We start from the raw sequence: 24,249 nt of genomic DNA on the forward strand, positions 1-24,249 counted from the left end.
AGTTCTGAACCAGTTCAAACCAAAAAAAGTACTGGTTTATAATTGTTCCTTTTTTAACCTGTGAAATCATATTATTATTATTTTTTTTTTTTTTTACATGTAATTCATTCAGTTACTTCACCAATCAGTGCAGACAATCTAGTTGTTTACATGCGTGATGGACAGACAAGTCTAGACTATGGCACAAGATGCGACAAATTTTGTGTGTACAGAGCGGCATGTCTTAACTTTTTGTAGTTAATAAATCCAACGTGAAACAGGATAACTAAGCCTATAGTATCCTTAACTAGCATTGAAAAAGTTTATCAATTTCTCTCTAGCTAATTAAACATGTCTCTCCCTATCTTCTGAATCACGCTTGTACGTCAGTACAGTAGCCTATGCTTCAGAGGGGGGAGGGGCAGTTAGCCTAAAAACACACACACTGGCTAAGATTTTCAGCTTGCAGGCAGACACTGGAATATGTTTGAGTGACAAAGTTAGGGCTTTGAATAGGCGCTTTGTTGCATTTTTTTTGTGGGACGATTAAAAACCATTAGCGCTGCATGAAATGGTCACTTTTGCGCTTGTTTTTCAGGACACACCTCAAATATTGCCACCCCTCCCACGTCAGCACAAGCGAGCGGATATTAGACAGGTAAATTGCCGAACCTGGCTTTAGGGCTGCCAGTGCGCCAGTTTTTACATGACGAAATTGCAAACTAACGCGCGTTTGACACTTGTGCCTCCTTAGTGCAATCCGAAAATATAGCCCACTATGTAATGGGACATATGAAATGTACAGGCATACTAGATAGTATGATATGAGTATTGGGATGCAGCCTGAGTCTATACATTATTTGATTTGTTGGAATTTTGGTTTTATTCTGTATGCCAGCTGATTTATTTGTGAATAAACATAATTCTTTAAATGACATTCGTGCCCACCTTAGTATTTCAATGAGTGTTGGGTTTAGTGCCAAGTAACTGACCCTTATAGTACATGACAATACTTCGTTCTCTTGCAACATGTCAGTTGTTTTGAAATGTATCATCTTGCCACAGAGGCAGTTGCTACCATTGAGCAATATCTTATTTGTCGCATCAGGCAAAACGCCCTATAATCCTGAGGCAACTGTAAATCAGACAGACAGTACATCACTGGCAGGTCCTTCACACTCACATAACTCATACTCCCCCCTCTCATTACTCCCATCAGGAAGAGCCGGGTGGAAATATGGGGAAGGAGGGAGAGAGAAGAGAACAACTGGTCCGTGTCCTCACTCCAATTATGCTTCTCCTTCAAGCCGCGGCTCAGAAAGAAAGACTGTCCTCAGTGGAAGTAAGAGAAAAAAAAAAGAATGAGAAAACTTAACAGAACATTTTCTGAGCACCCCAGTGGAAGTCCGCAGGGGTAAACGAGAGGGGGGTCTCCCCAGTGGGAGAGACTCCAGTGCTTCACTAATGAGGAGTCATCCGTGCCCTCTTGCCTTTTTCAGTTCCATCTTAAATCACCTTCTTTGAAACCATTTTTATTGTTGTCTTCAGCCCCACAGCACAATTGTTGCATCAGGACTCTGGAGTTTGTGTGATAATGAAAGATTTACAGTACCTTCAGAAAGTATTTACAACCCTTGACTTTTTCCACATTTAGTTGTGTTACAGCCTGAATTAAATACCCCATAATGTCAAAGTGGAACTATGTTTTTCAAAATGTTTACAAATTAATAAAAAATGAAAAGCTGAAATGTCTTGAGTCAATACGTTTTCAACCCCTTCGTTATGGCAAGCCTAAATAAGTTCAGGAGTAAAATGTGCTTAACAAGTCACATAATAAATTGCATGTAATCACTCTGTGTGCAATAGTGTTTAACATGATGTTTTCATGAATCCCTCATCTCTGTACGCCACACACACAATTATCTGTAAGGTTTGGCAGTGAATTTCAACCACAGATTCAACCACAAAGACCAGGGATGTTTTCCCATGCCTCGCAAAGAAAGGGCACCTATTGATAGATGGGTAAAAAAAAAAAAAAAAAAGCAGACATTGAATATCCTTTTGAGCATGGTGAAGTTTTTACAATTTGGATGGTGTATCAATACACCCAGTCACTACAAAGATACAGGCATAGATAGTACAATGAGCCAGATATTTCACTGGATGCATAAAGCATCCGGTTGGCGTTTCCACTCACTACCAAATATGGTGATGAGAAGAAGCCCAGTGGCCGGCAGTTGGAGAAGATAGAACAAGATGGATTTTGGCCGACATTCTGCTAACTTTCTCATCGATTAAAGATTTGATCTTTACAGAATTCAAATATTCCAAAACATGCATCCTGTTTGCAACAAGGCACTAAAGTTGCAAAAAATGTGGACCAGCAATTAACACTTTGTATCCAGGAAAAAAATTATGTTTGAGGAAAATCCAATAACACATTACGGAGTACCACACTCCATATTTTCAAGAATAGTGGTGGCTGCATCATGTTATGGGTATGCTTGTAATCGTTAAGGACTGAGGAGTTTTTGAGTATAAAAAAAAAAAAAAAGATCTAAGGACAGGCAAAATCCTAGAGGAAAACCTGGTTCAGTCTGATTTACACCAGACATTGGGGGATGAATTCACCTTTCAGCAGGACAATAACCTAAAACAAGGCCAAATCTACACTGGAGTTGCTTACCAAAAAGACAGTAAATGTTCCTGAGTGGCAGAGTTAGTTTTGACTTAAATCTACTTGATAATCTATGGCAAGACCTGAAAATGGTTGTCTAGCAATGATCAACAACCAATTTGACAGAGCTTGAAGATTTATTTTAAAGAATAGGCAAATGTTGCACAATCCAGGTGTGGAAAGCTCTTAGAGACTTACCCAGAAAGACTCACAGCTCTATTCGCTGCCAAAGGTGCTTCTACAAAGTATTGACTCAGGGGTGTGAATACTTATGCAAATGATGTATTTCTGCATTTAATTTTCAATACATTTGCAAAAATGTCTAAAAACATATTTTCACTTTGTCATTATTGGGTATTGTGTGTAAAAAAAAAAAAAAAAGATTCAGGCTTTAACAACCAAATGTGGAATAAGTCAAGGGGTATGAATACTTTCTGAAGGCACTGTATAGCCAGATTAGCGTTATCTCCGGTAGCTTACTTTCATTCCGGTAAAACACGATTTTCAACAGTGCATAGATAACAATTATAAACTAGCAACTTACATAGGTTGTCACTCAACTAATAAAGCCTAATATCACACAAGCCATTTTTGCATTTGAATGATGAAGGTGCTTCACTGATGTGCAAGAACAGGCCATCTACCTCTCGTTGGTCAGCGCTCAAAGCTGGGCACAGTGTGCAGTTTGACTACTGATATTGCCTGGAGTTTTTCGGCATGCTAAATGACTTGTAGATCAATGACTGTCAACACAGTTACATGCTTAGTTGTGACATGCTAAGTTGTCACAAAATAATAGAGGTATTTTCAGAACGTATAAAGCATGTAATACGAGCAACAACAAAAAAAGTGAACCGCCAATTCATAACGTTTGAATCTATTTCTGACCAATGCATGCTACATTTGGATCCGAAGACCGAACCACTAGTATTTTAAATATTTGAATCAGGGACCGATGCCTATCGGTGAATCGTTACATCCCTAGAGGAAGGCTATTTTATTTACACCCATGGCACTTCACAGTGCGGTGGTTTGATAGCCTTCTCCAATCCCTCACAAAACAGTTTGGAACCCTGCCGTTTAATGAGCATTGAGGGGCCTTGAGACGTACAACTGAATTGGCCTTGCTGATTTCAATAATGTTCGGCTTACGCTCTGAAATGTTTGAATAAAAAATAAAAACATAAAATTTGAAAACAATGGAGCTACTGTGATATAACCAATGGAGACCATGTGATATGATTAAGCGAGTTGGAAGATAATTCTTCACATTGTTTCAAATGCAAGTTTCGACAGGAAGTATTCCCTGCTTGGCAATTTTGCTAAATGCTGTTGTCCAAATCCTTTGCCATTTTGATGTAGTGTCATGGGTAAGAACACTTTAGTAGTAGTAGTACTTGGCAGCTAAAAGCTGAATTGCAGTACTGAGAGTGTCATTGCATCATATGCATGTCAAAACAGAAAAACACCTAGGCCTATCCAGCCCCAAGTAGTATCAATTCACCACACCAATAAAAGGGCAACAACATAAGATCAACCTTTGAGCAGCCCTTATGTTTTGGCAAGGTTCAGCAGAGCCCTGGGCAATGCTGATGGCAAATAACTTTTATGCCCAAGTTTATGGCACATGCCAAATCATGACACTGTCACAAGGCTATTGGCATGTTTCTGAGTATGTGTTCTCACTCGACACAGAAGAGCCTTCAAGCTCACTGTGTGCTACTTAACAAGCGGGGTTGTATTTCCTGAACAAATACTGTAGTTTGCTGTGTTCATTGTGTTTGTGTGTAACCGAAGCGAAGTGTGTACAGAAGTGTGTGAATGATACATCTATTGCGCAAAAAGGGCCTAATACTGCCACCCATGTGTGAGTGGCACCATTCAAAACATAGTTTCAAAGCCTAACGTCCACAGAACAATCCAATAACATTGTGTATGCTTTTGGGAATTAGTACCTCAATTGTCTCATTATTGACATAAAAGTCACAATGGTCACATTGTTAGTAGACGAGGTAAGATCCTTATGATGAGGGCTACATAAATGCATTACTGTCGCCGAGTGAAGTCACAGGGCCTTACCGGAGTTGGCTGGCTCCAGGGCGGCCTGCCCCACATCCACCTGGTGATAGTGGCGGATGCAGACGCGGCTGTCAATCTGGTAGAGCAGTGCCGGGCACAGGTAGGTGAACTGGCTGGGCGAGATGCGTGAGTCTGGACTCAGGCCATAGTAGTTGAGGAGCCTGGTCAGATTCAGACACTGGAGGAAGGAGGGAGGGAGAGATGGTGGAGAGAGGAGAAAAGGTTTATCACAAACAGTACCATCTACCATGTCATTACATTATAAATCCTTTACTACTCAGTTAAAGCAAATCCATTTACTATATATATACACATTTTGTGTATTCATCATACATCAAATAAATAAGCCCCACCTCCTCATGCCGGTGAGCCACGTCCTCTTGATGCCTGGGCATGGCTGGCACCGGTAACGTGGGGCTCACGTGGGGCTCACCTGCCGCCCTCTTCCCCCTAGGCACAGGACTAAGACTGTGACCATGCACGTGGTCGTGGTCATGTTCCTCACTATGGACATGATGGTCTTGGTTTCGGGCCCGGTGGCCTTTGGGTTTCCTTGGCCTCTTCGGCTTGGATTCTGGAGGTAGGGTAGGTGGGGCAGAGGGCTTGGCAATGGGGGCCTCTGAAGCCTCGGCCCCTGGTTGCTGCTCCTGGAGTGCCTGTGTGGGCTGTGCCGGGGCTGTGGGTGGCTGCTCTTGATGTGCTGGATGACTGTCTGTGTTTTCTGTGCTGTTTTGTGAGTGATGGGGATGTGTGTGGGGTTTGAGGTCATGGTCATGATCATGGTAGTGTTCATGATCATGGTCGTGATGAGGCTGAGTCTTGTTGCTGTGGACTTCATGGTTGAGTTGTTGGCTCTCATTGTGTTTGTGCTCTTTGTCTTGTTCGTGGTCATGATTGTGATCATGATCATGAGTGTGGTCATTGTCTTTTAACGGGCCGTGGTCATGTTTGTGGTCATGATCATCCAGCGGACCATCATCTACAGTGGGACTGGCACCGGTCACCAGTTGGTTGCAGGTGGAGTGAGTTGGCCCTGGCTCTGTGTGTGGGTGGTAGTGTGCGTGGGGCCTCCCCCGTGGATGCTGGTGTCTGTGCCCATGGTCATGCCCTAGCTCTTCGTGGGTGGGCGAGTGTGAGTGGAGCCCCTCCTGGACCTCCAGCAGGTCCAGGTGGGCAACGTGATCATGGCCCAGCTCCTCGTGCTCCAGGCCAACCACCTTCACCTCCCCTAGACCCAGGCTGAGCAGCAGGCTCTGGAAGCCACGGAAGTCCAGCTGGCCGCGCTGGCCGTAGCGCCGGAACAGTTGCTGGATGTAGAAGCGCTGCTCCAGCTCTAGCACCTCGCCGGGACTCTCCTTGTTCTGCGCATCTACTTCCCTGCCAGACCCTCCTCCACCCACGTAAGTAGCCTGGGAGATCTGCAGGTCGCTGTGGGCGTGCTCGTGACCATCATGTTCGCCAGCACCGCTATGGTCGCCTTGGTGATGGCCGTGGTGATGGTGCTGACTGTCACCGTGGCAGTGGCTGCACTGGTGGAACAGGAAGGTGAGCACACATAGGAAGCAGAACTTGGTGTGAGCGTGGACCCGCATCGTCTCCCCGTTATGACACCCCTGAAAAGGGGTAAAGAGAACACACACACTCCTGTAAGAAACTTTGTTATGAGCCTAGTACTTGATGAAGTAGCTACCCAATTGATCTCATAATAACCAATCTGATTTAAAATAAAGACAGGACAAATGGGCTTTCATCTTATTGCAGCCTGAGCACAATAAGCTCACCACAGAGATAGCTGGAGAAAGTGTGAGAAATATTTTTTTCTTCATGTTTTTCAGCCAGAGCCAGACATAGCATTCCAGTCAAATGATCTTCATAAGATCTCCAGAGAGGCCTGGGGGTAAGAGGGATAGGGGGGTGGGGGGGCGTACTGGAGGAGTTGAATAGGAATAACTAACTGCATAGACCAGGGTTAGGCAATGGGGATCGTTAGCAAGGGTACCCTTGCTTTGGTGCTAGAGACACAGACCTTAGTGCTGGGGAGAGACCCCAGACGTCAGACAAAAGTTGAATAAGCCAAACTACAGAGGGCATTGAAGCCCGTAGACCAGCAACCGAATTGAAGACACAGATTGAAAGCATATCCAACACTACCAAATCACTTATTTTTATTACATTTTCAAAACATTGGGAGTGGGCTGTGTCCTACGTCATTTATACAGCATTCATCTGATATACAACATACAGTGAGGGAAAAAAGTATTTGATCCCCTGCTGATTTTGTACGTTTGCCCACTGACAAAGACATGATCAGTCTACTTTTAAATGGTAGGTTTATTTGAACAGTGAGAGACAGAATAAATTTTAAAAAATCCAGAAAAACGCATGTCAAAAATGTTATAAATTGATTTGCATTTTAATGAGGGAAATAAGTATTTGACCCCCTCTCAATCAGAAAGATTTCTGGCTCCAAGGTGTCTTGTCAATGATCTCAAGGCAGCTGGGACCATAGTCACCAAGAAAACAATTGGTAACACACTACGCAGTGAAGAACTGAAATCCTGCAGCTCCCGCTAGGTCCCCCTGCTCAAGAAAGCACATATACAGGGCCGTCTGAAGTTTGCCAATGAACATCTGAATGATTCAGAGGAGAACTGGGTGAAAGTGTTGTGGTCAGATGAGACCAAAACCGAGCTCTTTGGCATCAACTCAACTCGCCATGTTTGGAGGAGGAGGAATGCTGCCTATGACCCCAAGAACACCATCCCCACCGTCAAACATGGAGGTGGAAACAAGGGGACAGGACAACTTCACCGCATCAAAGGGACGATGGACGGGGCCATGTTCCGTCAAATCTTGGGTGAGAACCTCCTTCCCTCAGCCAGGGCATTGAAAATGGGTCGTGGATGGGTATTCCAGCATGACAATGACCCAAAACACATGGCCAAGGCAACAAAGGAGTGGCTCAAGAAGAAGCACATTGAGGTCCTGGAGTGGCCTAGCCAGTCTCCAGACCTTAATCCCATAGAAAATCTGTGGAGGCAGCTGAAGGTTTGAGTTGTCAAACGTCAGCCTCGAAACCTTAATGACTTGGAGAAGATCTGCAAAGAGGAGTGGGACAAAATCCCTCCTGAGATGTGTGCAAACCTGGAGGCCAAGTACAAGAAACGTCTGACCTCTGTGATTGCCAACAAGGGTTTTGCCACCAAGTACTAAGTCATGTTTTGCAGAGGGGGTCAAATACTTATTTCCCTCATTAAAATGCAAATCAATTTATAACATTTTTGACATGCGTTTTTCTGGATTTTGTTGTTGCTATTCTGTCTCTCACTGTTCAAATACACCTACCATTAACATTATAGACTGATCATGTCTTTGTCAGTGGGCAAATGTACAAAATCAGCAGGGGATCAAATACTTTTTTCCCTCACTGTATTGTGTAACCATACATTGTTTACGTTCTTGTCGTTTGTAAACCCTGGAGTAATACAACCTTACAATTTGGGTTATGGTAGAATTAGACAGTTTTGCTAATCTCATGAGGCATCTATAAATTATATTCTTCAAGAATCAAATGACCATTGAACAGATTGCTAGATCCCAGATTGCACCTTTAAGGACAGAGACTGACATAAAGAAGGCTAGAGACAGACTTATCATTCCATGTTCTGTAGATTCAGAGTATATTTAAAGATTGAGCCGAGACAAGACTAGGTTTAGCTTTGCAAAGAGGGCAAAATGTTGCATGTGACTAATATTTATATTATTGACATAATAGAACTTCTAATATAAACTTTACATGCTACCAGTACGGTTATTGACATAAGAAAAGTAGAAATGCGCAATTATTATCTCCAAGAGTAGTTCTTAGAAGTCTAAGCTGACATATGGAATCTTTTGAAGATGGTCATACCATGGATCATTTAGCTATTTGAGTTTGATTTTTAGGATCCCTTTAGGTACAGTGCCTTGCAAAAGTATTCATCCCCCTTGGCGTTTTTCATTTTGTTGCATTACAACCTGTAATTTAAATTGATTTTCATTTGGATTTCATGTAATACACAAAATAGACCAAATTGGTGAAGTGAAATGAAAAAAATAACTTGATTCAAAAAATAAATGACGGAAAACTGGTGCGTGCATATGTATTCACCCCCTTTGCTATGAAGCCCCTAAATAAGATCTGGTGCAACCAATTAACTTCAGAATTCACATAATTAGTTAAATAAAGTCCACCTGTGTGCAATCTAAGTGTCACATGATCTGTCACATGATCTCAGTATATATACACACAGCTGTTCCGAACGGCCCCAGAGTCTGCAAAACCACTAAGCAAGGGGCACCTCCAAGCAAGCGGCAACATGACGACCAAGGAGCTCTCCAAACAGGTCAGGGACAAAGTTGTGGAGAAGTACAGATCAGGGTTGGGTTATAAAAAAATATCCGAAACTTTGAACATCTCACGGAGCACCATTAAACCCATTATTAAAAAATGGAAAGAATATGGCACCACAAACCTGCCAAGAGAGGGCCGCCCACCAAAACTCACGGACCAGGCAAGGAGGGCATTAATCAAGGCAACAAAGATAACCCTGAAGGAGTGCAAAGCTCCACAGCGGAGATTGGAGTATATGTCCATAGGACCACTTTAAGCCGTACAGCTGGGCTTTACGGAAGAGTGGCCAGAAAAAAGCCATTGCTTAAAGAAAAAAATAAGCAAACACGTTTGGTGTTCGCCAAAAGGCATGTGGGAGACTCCCCAAACATATGGAAGAAGGTACTCTGGTCAGATGAGACAAAAATTTAGCTTTTTGGCCATCAAAGAAAACGCTATGTCTGGCGCAAACCCAACACCTCTCATCACCCCGAGAACACCATCCATGTTTTTCATCGGCAGGGACTGGGAAACTGGTCAGAATTGAAGGAATGATGGATGGCACTAAATACTGGGAAATTCTTGAGGGAAACCAGTTGCAGTCTTCCAGAGATGTGAGACTGGGACGAGGTTCACCTTCCAGCAGGACAATGACCCTAAGCATACTGCTAAAGCAACACACGAGTGGTTTAAGGGAAAACATTTAAATGTCTTGGAATGGCCTAGTCAAAGCCCAGACTTCAATCCAATTGAGATTCTGTGGTATGACTTAAAGATTGCTGTACACCAGCGGAACCCATCCAATTTGAAGGAGCTGGAGCAGTTTTGCCTTGAAGAATGGGCAAAAATCCCAGTGACTAGATGTGCCAAGCTTATAGAGACATACCAAGAGACTTGCAGCTGTAATTGCTGCAAAAGGTGGCTCTACAAAGTATTGACTTTGGGGGGGTGAATAGTTATGCACGCTCAAGTTCTGTTTTTTTTGTCTTATTTCTTGTTTGTTTCACAAGAAAAAATATTTTGCATCTTCAAAATGGTAGGCATGTTGTGTAAATCAAATGATACAAACCCCCCAAAAATTAATTTTAATTCCAGGTTGTAAAAAAATTGATATATTTTCTTAAACTGACAGATTTTGATGGGGATTTGTTTATTATGTTACTTAGATTGACGGACCGGTGCATCAATACAATTTTTTTTTTTTTTATATATCAGTAACTGAGATTATGAAGACATGTTCTTTTTGCTATGATCTGGGTAGAGTACTGCATCATTATACAATTATTTATAAACATAATACACAAAGAAAGACTGTCTGGTACCCATGCTACATTACGTCAGGCTACTTTATTTTAATAATACTGATTAGGCCTACAGATAATCTTTGTGGTAGTAGTGATATGTCAGATCAACATGCGTATCTCAGCCAATTCTGATAACCTGGTACAGATCCCTAGTCTTCTCCCCAAGCAGTCGATAATGCTGCCAATACCAGAGCTAATCAATGACTAACTTCCTTATCCCAGACTTAGGATAAGGAGGTGCAAATACTAGTATGCATTAGCTTAGTGGTACCAAAGGGCTACTTTGATAATATGCATCTAATGTGTGATTCTTACAAATATAAAAAGTTTATCTGAGTGACTTCATACACTTGTGCAACACCACCAATATACAGAAAATTATTTCAAGACATTGAAATAACGTATTGCCAAATGCAGCCTGTTGCACACTATATAACAATGTGACAATTAAAGTGGAAATGAACTGCAGAAAATGATGTCCAGTTAAATCAATGTGACACAATGTGATACTAACCTTTCCCATTCAAACAATCCAAGGAAAGCAGAGTAGGCTACTTACCACAGAGTGCCTTGCTTGCCCAAGTGATGTGTGAAATCAAGTTAAGGCTGATAAGTGTGTGACAGCGGTGCAGCTTTTCGGTTGCAAATGGCAAAGTGATTACAAGCCTACTCCACGGCTGCTTCCAACAATACACTGTTTATAAACATGAGTCTGGGCTGACCTATGAACCCACGTGGAGATAAAATAGGTTACAGTCTTGCCCTATCCTAAGAACACACCACTCTCAAACACAGCATGGTGTGTGTCTACTGAATACACTCTTTGTTGAGTGCTTGACAAAAAAAAAAAAAAAAAAGGGATGTTTCACAAAGTTTGAGATATTTGTGAACTACAATAACTAGTTAAGAATGGTCAGGCGCTGTATTGGGGAAAAATGTATGGCCTATATAAAATAAGTCATATCCGCACCTCTAATGCTCCTTATAACTTAATGGTTTATTGAGACATACACATAAGACAAATATGTTGATACCACTGGGCCCTCTAGAGTAAAATGTTTGCTCAATATTCATTGTGGACACTCAAAATATGAAATTATTTAATGTTTTAAAATCCCTGTCAAACGGTTTTTGTTTCATAAATGTGAGATATTTTGGCCTTGCAGCTGTTAATATCAGTTTGTTCGTTATATCCTTACTTTTCAGGGACCCCTGAAAGCTCCCTGAGGTCCCCCAGAGAGGTCTTAGACCCCCTGATTGAGAATCACAGTTTTACATCATTTGAAGCTATGAATGGTTTGTTTACAAAGTCAAACAACTAAAAAGTACCTATAGTTATTCTAAATTCATATACAGCATGTATTAGCCATATTATTGTATATGTATTGCATTAGTTGGTTTTGATACAGTTACGTCGATACAGTAGCCATGAAGCAATGTTACGAATGGATTGTCTTTTGTCACCATAGTGTGTCTACTTCTCCTCAGGTTTAGGGTAAGCTAATCATACATTTAAAAAAGAAGTGTGGTGGTTGGTTAAACATTCCAAAATGTTCTCAATGTCTCAAAATGTTAGTGTTTGTGTGATACAAACAAGAACATCTTAAAACAAAAATATTTTGGGGAGTGTCCTTTACACTAGAGGGTATACTAGCTAACTTGCCTAAATATTCTGAAATAACTTTTTATTTTTATTAAAAGCTTGAAATGGGTAGGACCTAATTGACTCAACAACCAAAACACACGTTTTGCCTTCTTAACGAACAAGAAAATCAATAGTTATTTCTTGTTGTTTATCAAAGTTAGCTGGCTAACTCATTGATCCTCCTTTGTAGTATACCCCGCTGGACACATTTGGGTGTGTGTGCATGGTCTAAACACACAGGTAAAGCTTTTGGTTACAGTAGCTACTGTACTTGAACTTGTATAGCTGGGGGAACGGGTCATTAACTCACCATATCCAAGGGCGCCTTCTTCAATTCAACTGTGAATGAAAAGACCAATTCTCTGTTTAGTGTAAGCTCATACACCTTTGAACACACACACACACACACACACACACACACACACACACACACACACACACACACACACACGTGGATAGGGTCACTCTACTCCGGAGACCCCTTAGGCTTAGTGTATTCTCAGGATTTAGTCAGGCTTGTGTGTTATGCACCACAACCAGTGTCTTTTGTTTTTTTTCAGGCGGCCAATGAAAAAGGTCAGCGAGTGATGTAACCAAACTACAACCAACTACAACCCAGCTCGTGAATTCACATGATGTTCTTCTTTTAAGTTATACCATTTTAACCGTAATTTACATAACAATGATTAGGCATTTTTGACTCGGCTAAACCTAGTCTGTCGTGACAGACAGCGGATTAGCGTCATTCAATGATTATGTTAGACAAATCGGGATTTCACAGAGGTGGCTGTTGGATTTTAACAGGAAAGGATTGTAAACACAGGTGGACTTTACTTAAGGAGATGGGCTGAGGACGGCCTTTGGCGGATGCTTTCAGAAGGGGGACAACTGTCCGCTTCCGTTCAGTACAGGTTTGAACACCTCAGCCCCCAGAGTCAAATCGAGTAAGTAGCCAGCGCACCAGAGATTTGGTTCTGGGTTCCAAGATAAGACTAAACCTAGCCCATCTTTGGTAGCAAGCAAATATCCTAGTTAACTAAATTAAACAAAATATGACTCAGGTTTTGGAAACGTTAAACTTACCGTAGTAATACTGCGCCGCCTTGGCCCCCAATCCTGATGTGATAGGGCCTTTTCCAGTTCTTCAGAAACACAAACTGTTGAGCTGAGGAGAGAAGCGTGACCATTAGTCCGTATTCTCAAAAAGTTCAACAATGACAACTGAAATGCAGGGTTTTGATAGATGTCAAATGGCTTATTTGATGTCCAGCAGGATTGGCCAAATCTCCTCCAGGAGAGCTTGGTATATGCAGGCTTTGCTCCAGTCCTACACTTACACACCTGATTCAGCTAATCAGTTTACAGAGGAGCAGCTGATCAGTAGACGCAAGCGTGTTAGAATAGCTTTCGGGTGAAATCCTGCAGGAGGATAGGCTAGTTTTCCAAGAGGAGAGTTGAACAGAGTTGGCAAACAGAATACGATGGGAAAGTTACCACCTTTTTCCTGCTTTACTTCCGTATACAGTCCCATACTGTTTAAATGGGCTCAAAGACAATATAATTAAATTATATAAAAACGTAGACAATTAAGATATAAATTATAAGTTAGAAAACTCTCATTTCAACTAGCTACACCTCCCGCAGCTTTGTTCGCGTACTGGATTACACGTCACACTCGAGTCGCTCGAGCTGAAGACTCACAGGACTGTAAGAAACCGCCAGATACAGGCCTTTTTATGTGTTTTACATTAGATTTCGCTGTTTTCTTTTACTGAACGCTTGCCAGCCAGTACTTTTTGAAAATAAAAAAGAAACAGCTGTTTTAGACTGGCAAGCTGTCAAAAGAAAGACATTATACAGCTGGTGAGAGTTGTAGTTAAAGTGTGTAGGCCTAGTTAAAATGAAACGGTTTTAACTTTCCGGCTTCATGCTTCCCCTTGGGTGACAAAAACGGGCATTTGGGGAGTAAATTAATCAGAAAACACGCATACAATTACGTATCTTAAAATGTCGGTTTTCATGAATTTGACGATGCACATTTTGAAGCTCATTCTAAGCCTTCAAAAGATGTATTCGGAAGTCATATTGCAGGGCCCTCATATACAGTGCATTCGGAAAGTATTCAGACCCCTTGACTTTTTCCACATTTTGTTACGTTACAGCCTTATTATGAAATTGATTAAATAAATAAAATCCTCATCAATCTACACACAATACCCAATAATGACTAAGTGAAAACAGGTTCGTTTTGTCATTATGTGCATGTCAGAGCAAAAACCAAGCCATGAGGTTGAAGGAATTGTCCGTAGAGCTCCGAGACAGGATTGTGTCGAGGCACAGATCTGGGGAAGGGTACCAAAACATTTCTGCAGCATTGAAGGTCCCCAAGAACACAGTGGCCTCCGTCATTCTTAAATGGAAGAAGTTTGGAACCACCAAAACTCTTCTTAGAGCTGGCCGCCCGGCCAAACTGAGCAATAGGAGAAGGGCCTTGGTCAGGGAGGTGACCAAGAACCCGATGGTCACTCTGACAGAGCTCCAGAGTTCCTCTGTGGAGATGAAATAGCTATTCCTATATGCTTAATTTAGATATTAATGTAACTTTAGTTGTTCTACAAACGTTGGGCTATATGTTAAGATGTTTAATACATTGTAAGGCTGCATGACTCGACCAAGGATGATTTGAAAAAGGTCGCTTGAAAGGCATGAGCTCTGCTTTGTTTTTTGCGCAGGCCGTACACTACACCAGTCACTCATTCACAATTTGACAAGCACTTGATAATGCCTAGAATTTCACGGCAGCATCCCCTTTGTGTGGCCGTAATGCACCCTAAAGAAATCCATGGCTTTTGCGACCAGTGGCCGTTGAGCACTTCTCCCTGAGTGCTGAGCGCTCCGAATCACTGCTCAGTGAAGACAGACATGTCGGGGACGCAACTGCGCGCGCCCTTATCCAATTCCGAGGAGCATATTGAAGATATTGGAAGAACTCTCCATATTTACTTTGTCAGCCAACAAGATGAGTACGCCTAATGAACAGCAAAAGCACTAGCCTATGTCAATCTACTATCCCCCATAGTACAAAAGTTGACCTACTCTATTCTGTACGAGAAATACATATTCCAAACATAGTCTGGGACAGTTGTGGGATGCAATAGATCCCAAATTAATACAACCACTAGCGTCAAAACATTTTTTATGCAACGTGGCTGACGCAACAGATCAGAACATTTAGCTTAAAATGTTGATAAACTATTAGGCTATTTCTTCACATTATAAGTGCAGCAATGCACACATGGTAGTAGGCTATAAGAGCAAATGTTCCATTAGCAGAAAACACCATTATCAAAAGTGATCGCAAATGCAATTATGCATGTAAGGCTTTAATTATAAAAAGGTACATTTTTATGGTGAACATTATCTTTCCCAAACTTGAAACTCACCTGCTGTTTATGTATGCCAGTTAGGCGCTACACCCCTTGTAAAGTGGATTAATGTGCTTAATTTTAAGAAAGTTATTTGGCCACTTTAGTTGTGATACAAAGCTTATCAAAACATATAGGCATATGGCTAGGCTACATGAGGTGTGCGACTATGATTAGAAAAAGTCGCAAAAAAAAGCCATTGTTTCTTATTCTGGGCATCATTCACAAGTGATAATATAGTGATAGGCTAATATTGTCACCCATCAGACTATTCTTTATTTAAATCTTGTTTTTACATATAATAAATAATTTGTGTTAAATTAGTTTTGATTTAGAATGGACCATTATCATGCACCTGTATCGAAACGGGCAGCTAGAAAAAATAAATAGCGAATGGAGGACGATTTTCGCGTCGTTCATTTTCATGCCAGCCAGGTAGGCTATACTCCTGTTGTAAATAAAAGCAATGTGCTTAATATTAGGAAAGTTGAGAAATAAATATAGTAGGCCTAGCCTATAGAAAGCTGATGGGATCCTCCTCATTTCAGTAGAGGCCATCACTCGGTTTTCTCACGCAATTAAATAGCCTATTGAAATGTTGTGCAACATGAGCTCTCATGAAGTGTTTGATTAGATTTTCGATTACATTTGCATTGACGTCAGAGTGATTAGAGGGACAATAGAGTGCTGAGTACCAGGCAGGTAGCAAGTTTGGTAGGCTACTAATGACCAGCAGAAGCATCAGAGCTTGGTGAAACCTAATTCCCGTGACTAAAAGGTCACGTGGAATTTGACTGCCTTCATGACTTGTGACCGCCGGTGTGGCGGTAATAGGGTCACCGCAACAGTCCTACTCCTCAGTAAAAGGCACATGACAGCCCGCTTGGAGTTTGCCAAAAGGAACCTAAAGGAATCAGACCATGAGAAAAAATATTATCTGGTCTGATGAAACCAAGATTGAACTCTTTGGCCTGAATGCCAAGCGTCACGTCTGGAGGAAACCTGGCACCATCCCTACGGTGAAGCATGGTGGTGGCAGCATCATGCTGGGAGGGATGTTTTTCAGCAGCAGGGACTCTGAGACTAGTCAGGATTGAGGGAAAGATGAACGGAGCAAAGTACAGAGAGATCCTTGAAGAAAACCTGCTCCAGAGAGCTCAGGACCTCAGACTGGGGCAAAGGTTCACCTTCCAACAGGACAACGACCCTAAGCACACAGCCAAGACAACGCAGGAGTGGCTTCGGGACAAGTCTCTGAATGTCCATGAGTGGCCCAGCCAGAGCCCGGACTTGAACCCAATCGAACATCTCTGGAGAGACCTGAAAATAGCTGTGCAGTGACGCTCCCCATCCAACCTGACAGAGTTTGACAGGATCTGCAGAGAAGAATGGGAGAACCTCCCCAAATACAGGTGTGCCAAGCTTGTAGCATCATACCCAAGAAGACTTGAGGCTGTAATCGCTTCCAAAGGTGCTTCAACAAAGTACTGAGTAAAGGGTCTGAATACTTATGTAAATGTCATATTTCATATTTTGTGTTTTATAAAGTTGCAGAAATTCCTAAAAACCAGTTTTTGCTTTGTCATTATGCGGTATTGTGTGTAGCTTGATGAGGGGAAAAAACAATTTAATCAATTTTAGAACAAGGCTGTAATGTAACAAAATGTGGAAAAAGTCAAGGGGTCTGAATACTTTCCGTACATTTTACACAAAGCATCAGACGTCCATATTCAAAGAACTAGCAGTTAATTATCTAATGGTTATGCACAACCACCTAAGTGTTTGTGCATAACCTCACAGGCGTTGACTTATACACGACCTAGGCTTAAACGAGATGGTCCAAGAAGTAGCAGTCCAGTGAAAATTAGCAGAGGGCCTGGCAGAAGCAGCGGTGCATTCCTGGTGTGCAGACAGTCAAGGCTCTTTCTCTATCGCTCAACTTTAGACACGAGGTGGTGGGAGAGGAGACAGGAGCCCTTAAGCCGCGTCATATGACTCTCACACGGCTACAGCTTCCTCCTCAACTCCGTCTCTGAGCTGTGTGTGTGTGTCGAATCAAATTGTCACATGCTTCGTAAAAAATAAATAATTGGTGTAGACTTACAGTGAAATGCTTACTTACGGGCCCTTCCCACCAATGCAGAAAAAAAAGAGAACTAGAAAAATAATAACATGAGGAATAAATACACAATGAGTAACAATAACTTGGCTATATACACGGGGTACCAGAACAGAGTCGATGTGCAGGGGTACGAGGTAATTGAGGTAGATATGTACATATAAGTAGGGATAAAGTGACTAGGCAACAGGATAGATAAACAGTAGCAGCGGCATATGTGAGGAGTCAAAAGAGTTGGTGCAAAAAGGGTCAATGAAGATAGTTAAATAGTTAACCAATAGCTACCTGGACTAACTATTTAGCAGTCTTATGGCTTGGGTGTAGAAGCTGTGCAGGGTCCTGTTGGTTCCAGACTTGCTGCACTACCCTTGCGGTCAGATCCAAGCAGTTGCCATACCAAGTGGTGATGCAGCCAGTCAAGATGCTCTCAATGGTGCAGCTGTATAACTTTGAGGACCTAAGGCCCCATGCTGAATCTTTTCAGACTCCTGATGGAGAAAAGGCGTTGTTGTGCCTTCTTCACGACTGTGCAGACCATGATAATTCCTTAGCGATGTGGACACCGAAGAAGTTGAAGCGCTTGACCCGCTCCACGGTGTGTGTTTGCGTGTATGAAACATGTCCAGGTCCATTGTGTGACTTTGTGCTGCTGCTGCTACTACTACGCATATTCACAATTTCCATTTCACTAATTTCCACTTTGGCAGATTGCATATCATGTCAAACGGAATTCAACGTAGACCACAATAATAGAAAACACACTAATATAAAAGTAGAGACTATAAGAAATGTTTGGTGTTAATTAGGCTACTTTCCTACTGTATATCTGACTGGTTTGTGAGTGACTTTTCAGACCAGAAAGGACAACTAAACTGGTACAGTAGTGGTACTATTCAAACACAATGTCTTACTGTTCATATAACTACCTCCGCCTAGGTAAAGGTTGCAGTTATCTAGAAAAGATCAAGCTCGGGCAGAGAGAGAGCCTACACACATGGACCCTACACACACACACAAACCAGATGGTCTGTGTTGGCACAGTGAGGATATGGTATATGGACTGTAAAACTCAAGGGTCTAAAATGCATGTTATTTGTCTTCTTTTGCCAACTGGACCCTTATAAGACCCAGTTAAACCCAGGTTAGAAACAGTGAGGTGTGTGTGCACAGGCACACTGCAAAGGTGAGGGTGCTGTGAATGGGAAAACCAACTGTGGACATGGATAAGCAATCAAACAAAATACCTGTTGACGTTTTCCTATTAGAATTAGGCTAGTTTCCAATCAAAGTTGTAGGTAGGCGGCAGGTAGCTTAGTGGGTAAGAGCGTTGTGCCAGTAACCGAAAGGTCTCGCTGGTTCTAATCCCCGAGCCGACTAGGTGAAAAATCTGTCGATGTGCCCTTAAGCAAGGCACTTAACCCTAATTGCTCATGTAAGTCGCTCTGGATAAGAGCGTCTGCTAGATGACTAAAATGTAAATGTAGGCCTAATTCTGAAGAGTTTAGCATTAGCCCTGTTCTGTGACCACTTACGGCCTACTACTAACATTTCATTGTATAAGGGTGTTTCCAAAATGGTCAACTTATGTGAAGAAAAAAAAACACTTTTCAACAAGAGCAAGACTTGAGGACCGCGTTGGTGAGTGCAATTTGGTAGTGCTAAATGTATGATGTTCCAAGGGTTGCAAAGCTACCAGATTCAGTAATTTTAGTAATGAACATTTAATCTATGGCAATCTATTGTACATTTGGTAATTTTACTTGAACAACTTTAAAACAATGTTTTCATACAGTGCATTCGGAAAGAATTCAGACTTGACTTTTTCCACTTTGTTACGTTACAGCCTTATTCTAAAATTGATTAAAATTTTGTTGTTTTTTGATCAATCTAAACACAATACCGCATAATGATAAAGCAAAAACCGTTTATTTAAAATTGGAATTTTATTTTATAACGGAAATATCACATTTACATAAGTATTCAGACCCTTTACTCAGTGCTTTGTTGAAGCACCATTGGCAGCGATTACAGCCTCAAGTCTTATTAGGTATTAAGCTACAAGCTTGGCACACCTGTATTTGGGGAGTTTCTCCCATTCTTCTCTGCAGATTCTCTCAAGCGCTCTCAGGTTGGATGGGGAGAGTCACTGCACAGCTATTTTCAGGTCTCTCCAGAGATGTTCTATCAGGTTCAAGTCCGGGCTCAGGCTGGGCCACTCAAGGACATTCAGAGACTTGACCCGAAGCCACTCCTGTGTTGTCTTGGGTGTGTGCTTAGGATTGTTGTCCTGTTGGAAGGTAAACCTTCACCCCAGTCTGAGGTCCTGAGCAGGTTTTCATCAAGGATCTCTCTGTACTTTGCTCCGTTCATCTTTCCCTCGATCCTGACTAGTCTCCCAATCCCTGCCGCTGAAAAACATCCCCACAGCATGATGCTGCCACCACCGTGCTTCACCGTAGGGATGGTGCCAGGTTTCCTCCAAATGTGGCGGTTGGCATTCAGGCCAAAGAGTTTCATCTTGGTTTCATCAGACCAGATAATCTTTTTTCTCATGGTCTGAGAGTCCTTTAAGTGCTTTTTGGCTAACTCCAAGCGGGCTGTCATGTGTCTTTTACTGGCTTCCGTCCAGCCACTCTACCATAAAGACCTGATTGGTGTAGTGCTGCGGAGATGGTTGTCTTTCTGGAAGATTCTCCTATCTCCACAGAGGAACTCTGGAGCTCTGACAGAGTGACCATCGAGTTCTTGATCACCTCCCTGACCAAGGCCCTTCTCACCCGATTGCTCAGTTTGGCCGGGCAGCCAGCTCTAGGAAGAGTCTTGGTGGTTCCAAACTTCTTCCATTTAAGAATAATGGAGGCCACGGTGTTCTTAGGGACCTTCAACGCTGCAGACATTTTTTGGTTCCCTTCCTCATATCTGTGCCTCGACACAATCCTGTCTCGGAGCTCTACTGACAATTCATTTGACCTCATGGCTTGGTTGTTGCTCTGACATGCACTGTCAACTGTGGGACCTTACATAAACAGGTGTGTGCCTTTTCAAATCATGTCCAATCAATTGAATTTACCACAGGTGGACTCCAAGTTGTAGAAACATCTCAAGGATGATCAATGGAAACAGGATGCACCTGAGCTCAATGTCAAGTCTCATAGCAAAGGGTCTGAATACTTATGTAAATAAGGGATTTCTGTTTATAATTTTGTATAACTTTCAAAAAACCTTTTTTCGCTTTGTCATTATGGGGTATTGTGTGTAGATTGCTGAGGATTGATTGATTTAATAAATTTTATAATATGGCTGTAACGTAACAAAATGTGGAGAAAGTCAATGGGTCTGAATACTTTCCGAATGCATAGTAAACATGTCCATGAGTTTCTAGCACCTCTTCCAACTTTTGAATTTTTCACAACTGCCACCAGTTTGGCGCCAAAACATTAATCCAAAACATTGACATCGTAAACTAAATTAGCGTAAAAAATATTTAATGCTGAAAGCCTTATAATAAACACCAATGGTATTCATAAGTTGATGGTATATAGTTACGATAATGTTTTACAGCTTTGTCATTAAATTATTTATTTAAAAATAATCTTATTTTATATATGATAAGGCCACACAGAGAGCCAGAGATAATTAGAAATACTAGTTATCTTGTGATCATTTGTTTGTTTTTTACATTCTGGTAGTTTACTAGCAAACTTCAAAAGTTACGAGTAACATACCGTCCCTTTGCAACCCTAGTTGTGCTGATTTTTAAACTCTTTGTAAACAAACAGTGTATACTGGAGATGCAACATCAATTTGTTCAACATTGGCTTGTTCACTTGTCAATTACAGTTGGTCACATGGACAGCAAGTTCACTCACTCAGGCTAGTGCACAGTACTGCACGTCCCATCACAAACCAATCCATCCATTCTGTTAGCAACAATAAATCTGACATGCTGCTAGCTAGTGCACACTTCCTTCACAAACCTATCAAACTGCTCAGTTAGATACACGTCAAAAGTCCATCAAGCAAGAAGACAAACAAATGATGTTGACCAGGACTATTCATGAACTTCATGAATGGTGTAACCAAACTGTTTCCATCTGAACGGTGAAATTAGCATCATCATAAAGCAAATAGATTCAAGAGGCCGAAATTAAGCCACTGCTTCTCCTGAACTCTTCGCCTAAATCACAAAAAAGTATTCAGAAGTCTTGTATTAGCACTGGCAAGGTCAGGTCTTCAGCCTCTGAACCATTCAACTTCCCAAAACCTGGGCTTTGTAGGCTTTATCCACGGATCCAAAGAAGCAGTGGATGGACTCAGCCTCCTAGCGTGAGTCCCACCGTAAGCAGGTGCAGATCAGCATGAGATCTTTAAAACTGAACGCAGGTGTGATGCTGACGCACTACAGACCGGGAACGAATTAACCGCAGGATGAGATGGCCGGACCGAGGCTACGCCTGCAACCAGGTAAACACTATTATCAGCAAACAAGGCCAAAACAGGGATGGCAGACAAACCCAAACAGCACTTTGGGAGGGCTCAAAAGGTACAGCTTACCTTTATCTCAAGACCTAGTGGGACGAAACCAAGAATACACACCCAATGCTCTTCTGGGTTACTATTGGACCTGGTTGGCTGTTTTAAAGTCTTTAAATCAGTTGACTTAGGCTAACTCGTTTGTGTGTGGGGCGTGGTGTACAAAGGGAGGGGACATAATGTGTGCATACTTGTGTATGTCTTGGAGCTGGGATCAGAGTTAATCAGCCACTGAACCGGCCATTTTCTGGAAGGGGTGGGGGTCCAGACGATTTATGTGTGTGTGCGTGCATACAGACTGAGCATGAAGCCAGAGTCTGGTGAGTTACGCAAGAGAGCCTCTCGGTGTGGGCATCACAATCGTGAGGCAACATCCTGTGACATCAAAAGGAGAGTGAGAGAGAGGAGAAAGAGAACCAGATGATATCATGAGTAGGGCTGTGACAGTAATTGAATAACCGTGGTTGGTTATGGATGAAGACAGTCATGAAAATAAAATAACTGTCAAAACTGTTTAAATAGGCCTACATTCATTTTAGGATAAAAAAAAAAAAGTGTATCAACTTTATTTTCATGTAGATAAACTTGACCTAATGGCGGGAGTGTTCACTAATGATAAGCAATTGTTTTGCTAACTTTGTCTATTAAACTTTCTACATCTCCTCTTTCCAACTTTCCTTTGATGCTCTTAATTTTTTACAGAGCTGTATACACACAAATACACACACTACCAGTCAAAAGTTTGGGCACACCTACTCATTCAAGGGTTTTTCTTTATTTTTACTATTTTCTACATTGTAGAATAATAGTGAAGACATCAAAACTATGAAATAACACATATGGAATCATGTAGTAACCAAAAAAGTGTTAAACAAATCAAAATATATTTTATATTTGAGATTCTTCAAATAGCCACCCTTTGCATTGATGAGAGCTTTCCACACTCTTGGCATTCTCTCAACCAGCTTCATGAGGTAGTCACCAGGAATGCATTTCAATTAACAGGTGTGCCTTCTTAAAAGTTAATTTGTGGAATTGCTTTCCTTCTTAATGCGTTTGAGCCAATCAGTTGTGTTGTCACAAGGTGTGTGTGTGTGTGTGAAGGTGTGTGTGTGTGTGTGTGGGGGGGTATAGAAAAGATAGCCATATTTGGTAGAAGACCAAGTCCATATTATGGCAAGAACATCTCAAATAAGCACAGAGAAATGACAGTCCATCAATACTTTAAGACATGAAGGTCAGTCAATACGGAAAATGTCAAGAACTTTCAAAGTTTCTTGAAGTGCAGTCGCAAAAACCATCAAGCGCTATGATGAAACTGGCTCTCATGAGGACCACCACAGGAATGGAAGATCCAGAGTTACCTCTGCTGCAGAGGATAAGTTCATTAGAGTTACCACCCTCAAAAATTGCAGCCCAAATAAATTCTTCACAGAGTTCAAGTCACAGACACATCTCAACATCAACTGTTCAGAGGGGACTGTGTGAATTAGTCCTTCATGGTGGAATTGCTTCAAAGAAACCACTACTAAAGGACACCAATAATAAGAAGAGACCTGCTTGGGCCAAGAAACATGAGGAATGGACGTTAGACCGGTGGAAATGTGTCCTTTGGTCTGGAGTCCATATTGGAGATTTATGGTTCCAAACGCTGTGTCTTTGTGAGACGCGGTGTGGGTGAACGGATGATCTCCGCATGTGTATTTCCCACCGTAAAGCATGGAGGAGGAGGTGTTATGGTGTGGAGGTGCTTTGCTGGTGACACTGTCTGTGATTTATTTAGAATTCAAAGCACACTTTACCAGCATGGCTACCACACCATTCTGCAGCGATACGCCACCCCATCTGGTTTGGGCTTAGTGGGACTATCATTTGTTTTTCAACAGGACAATGACCCAACACACCTCCAAGGTGTGTAATGGCTATTGTACCAAGAAGGAGAGTGATGGAGTGCTGCATCAGATGACCTGGCCTCCACAATCCCCCGACCTCAACCCAATTGAGATGGTTTGGGATGAGTCGGACAGCAGAGTGAAGGAAAAGCAGCCAACAAGTGCTAAGCATATGTGGGAACTCCTTCAAGACTGTTGGAAAAGCATTCCAGGTGAAGCTGGTA

General features: G+C 42.0%; 1 protein-coding gene across 2 annotated transcripts in view; it reads right to left on the minus strand.

The window, feature by feature from the left end:
• The window catches only part of slc39a10 (solute carrier family 39 member 10), a 60,689-nt gene that overhangs the window by 30,258 nt on the left and 6,182 nt on the right, over positions 1 to 24,249 (minus strand). Inside the window, exons 2-5 of one of the 2 annotated variants that reach the window (XM_041863403.2) lie at positions 13,140 to 13,221; positions 12,367 to 12,395; positions 5,089 to 6,348; positions 4,736 to 4,913 (exon numbers count right to left, since the gene is read on the minus strand). In XM_041863403.2, coding sequence (XP_041719337.1) covers positions 4,736 to 4,913; positions 5,089 to 6,348; positions 12,367 to 12,369 — 1,441 coding nt within the window. In that variant the 5' untranslated portion in view covers positions 12,370 to 12,395; positions 13,140 to 13,221. Of the gene's footprint in view, positions 1 to 4,735; positions 4,914 to 5,088; positions 6,349 to 10,970; positions 11,058 to 12,366; positions 12,396 to 13,139; positions 13,222 to 24,249 lie in introns of those variants that run through there. The other variant, XM_041863412.2, reaches the window with a different exon arrangement.

This window comes from Coregonus clupeaformis, chromosome 4 (assembly GCF_020615455.1).
Source record: "Coregonus clupeaformis isolate EN_2021a chromosome 4, ASM2061545v1, whole genome shotgun sequence".
Lineage (NCBI taxonomy): Eukaryota > Metazoa > Chordata > Actinopteri > Salmoniformes > Salmonidae > Coregonus > Coregonus clupeaformis.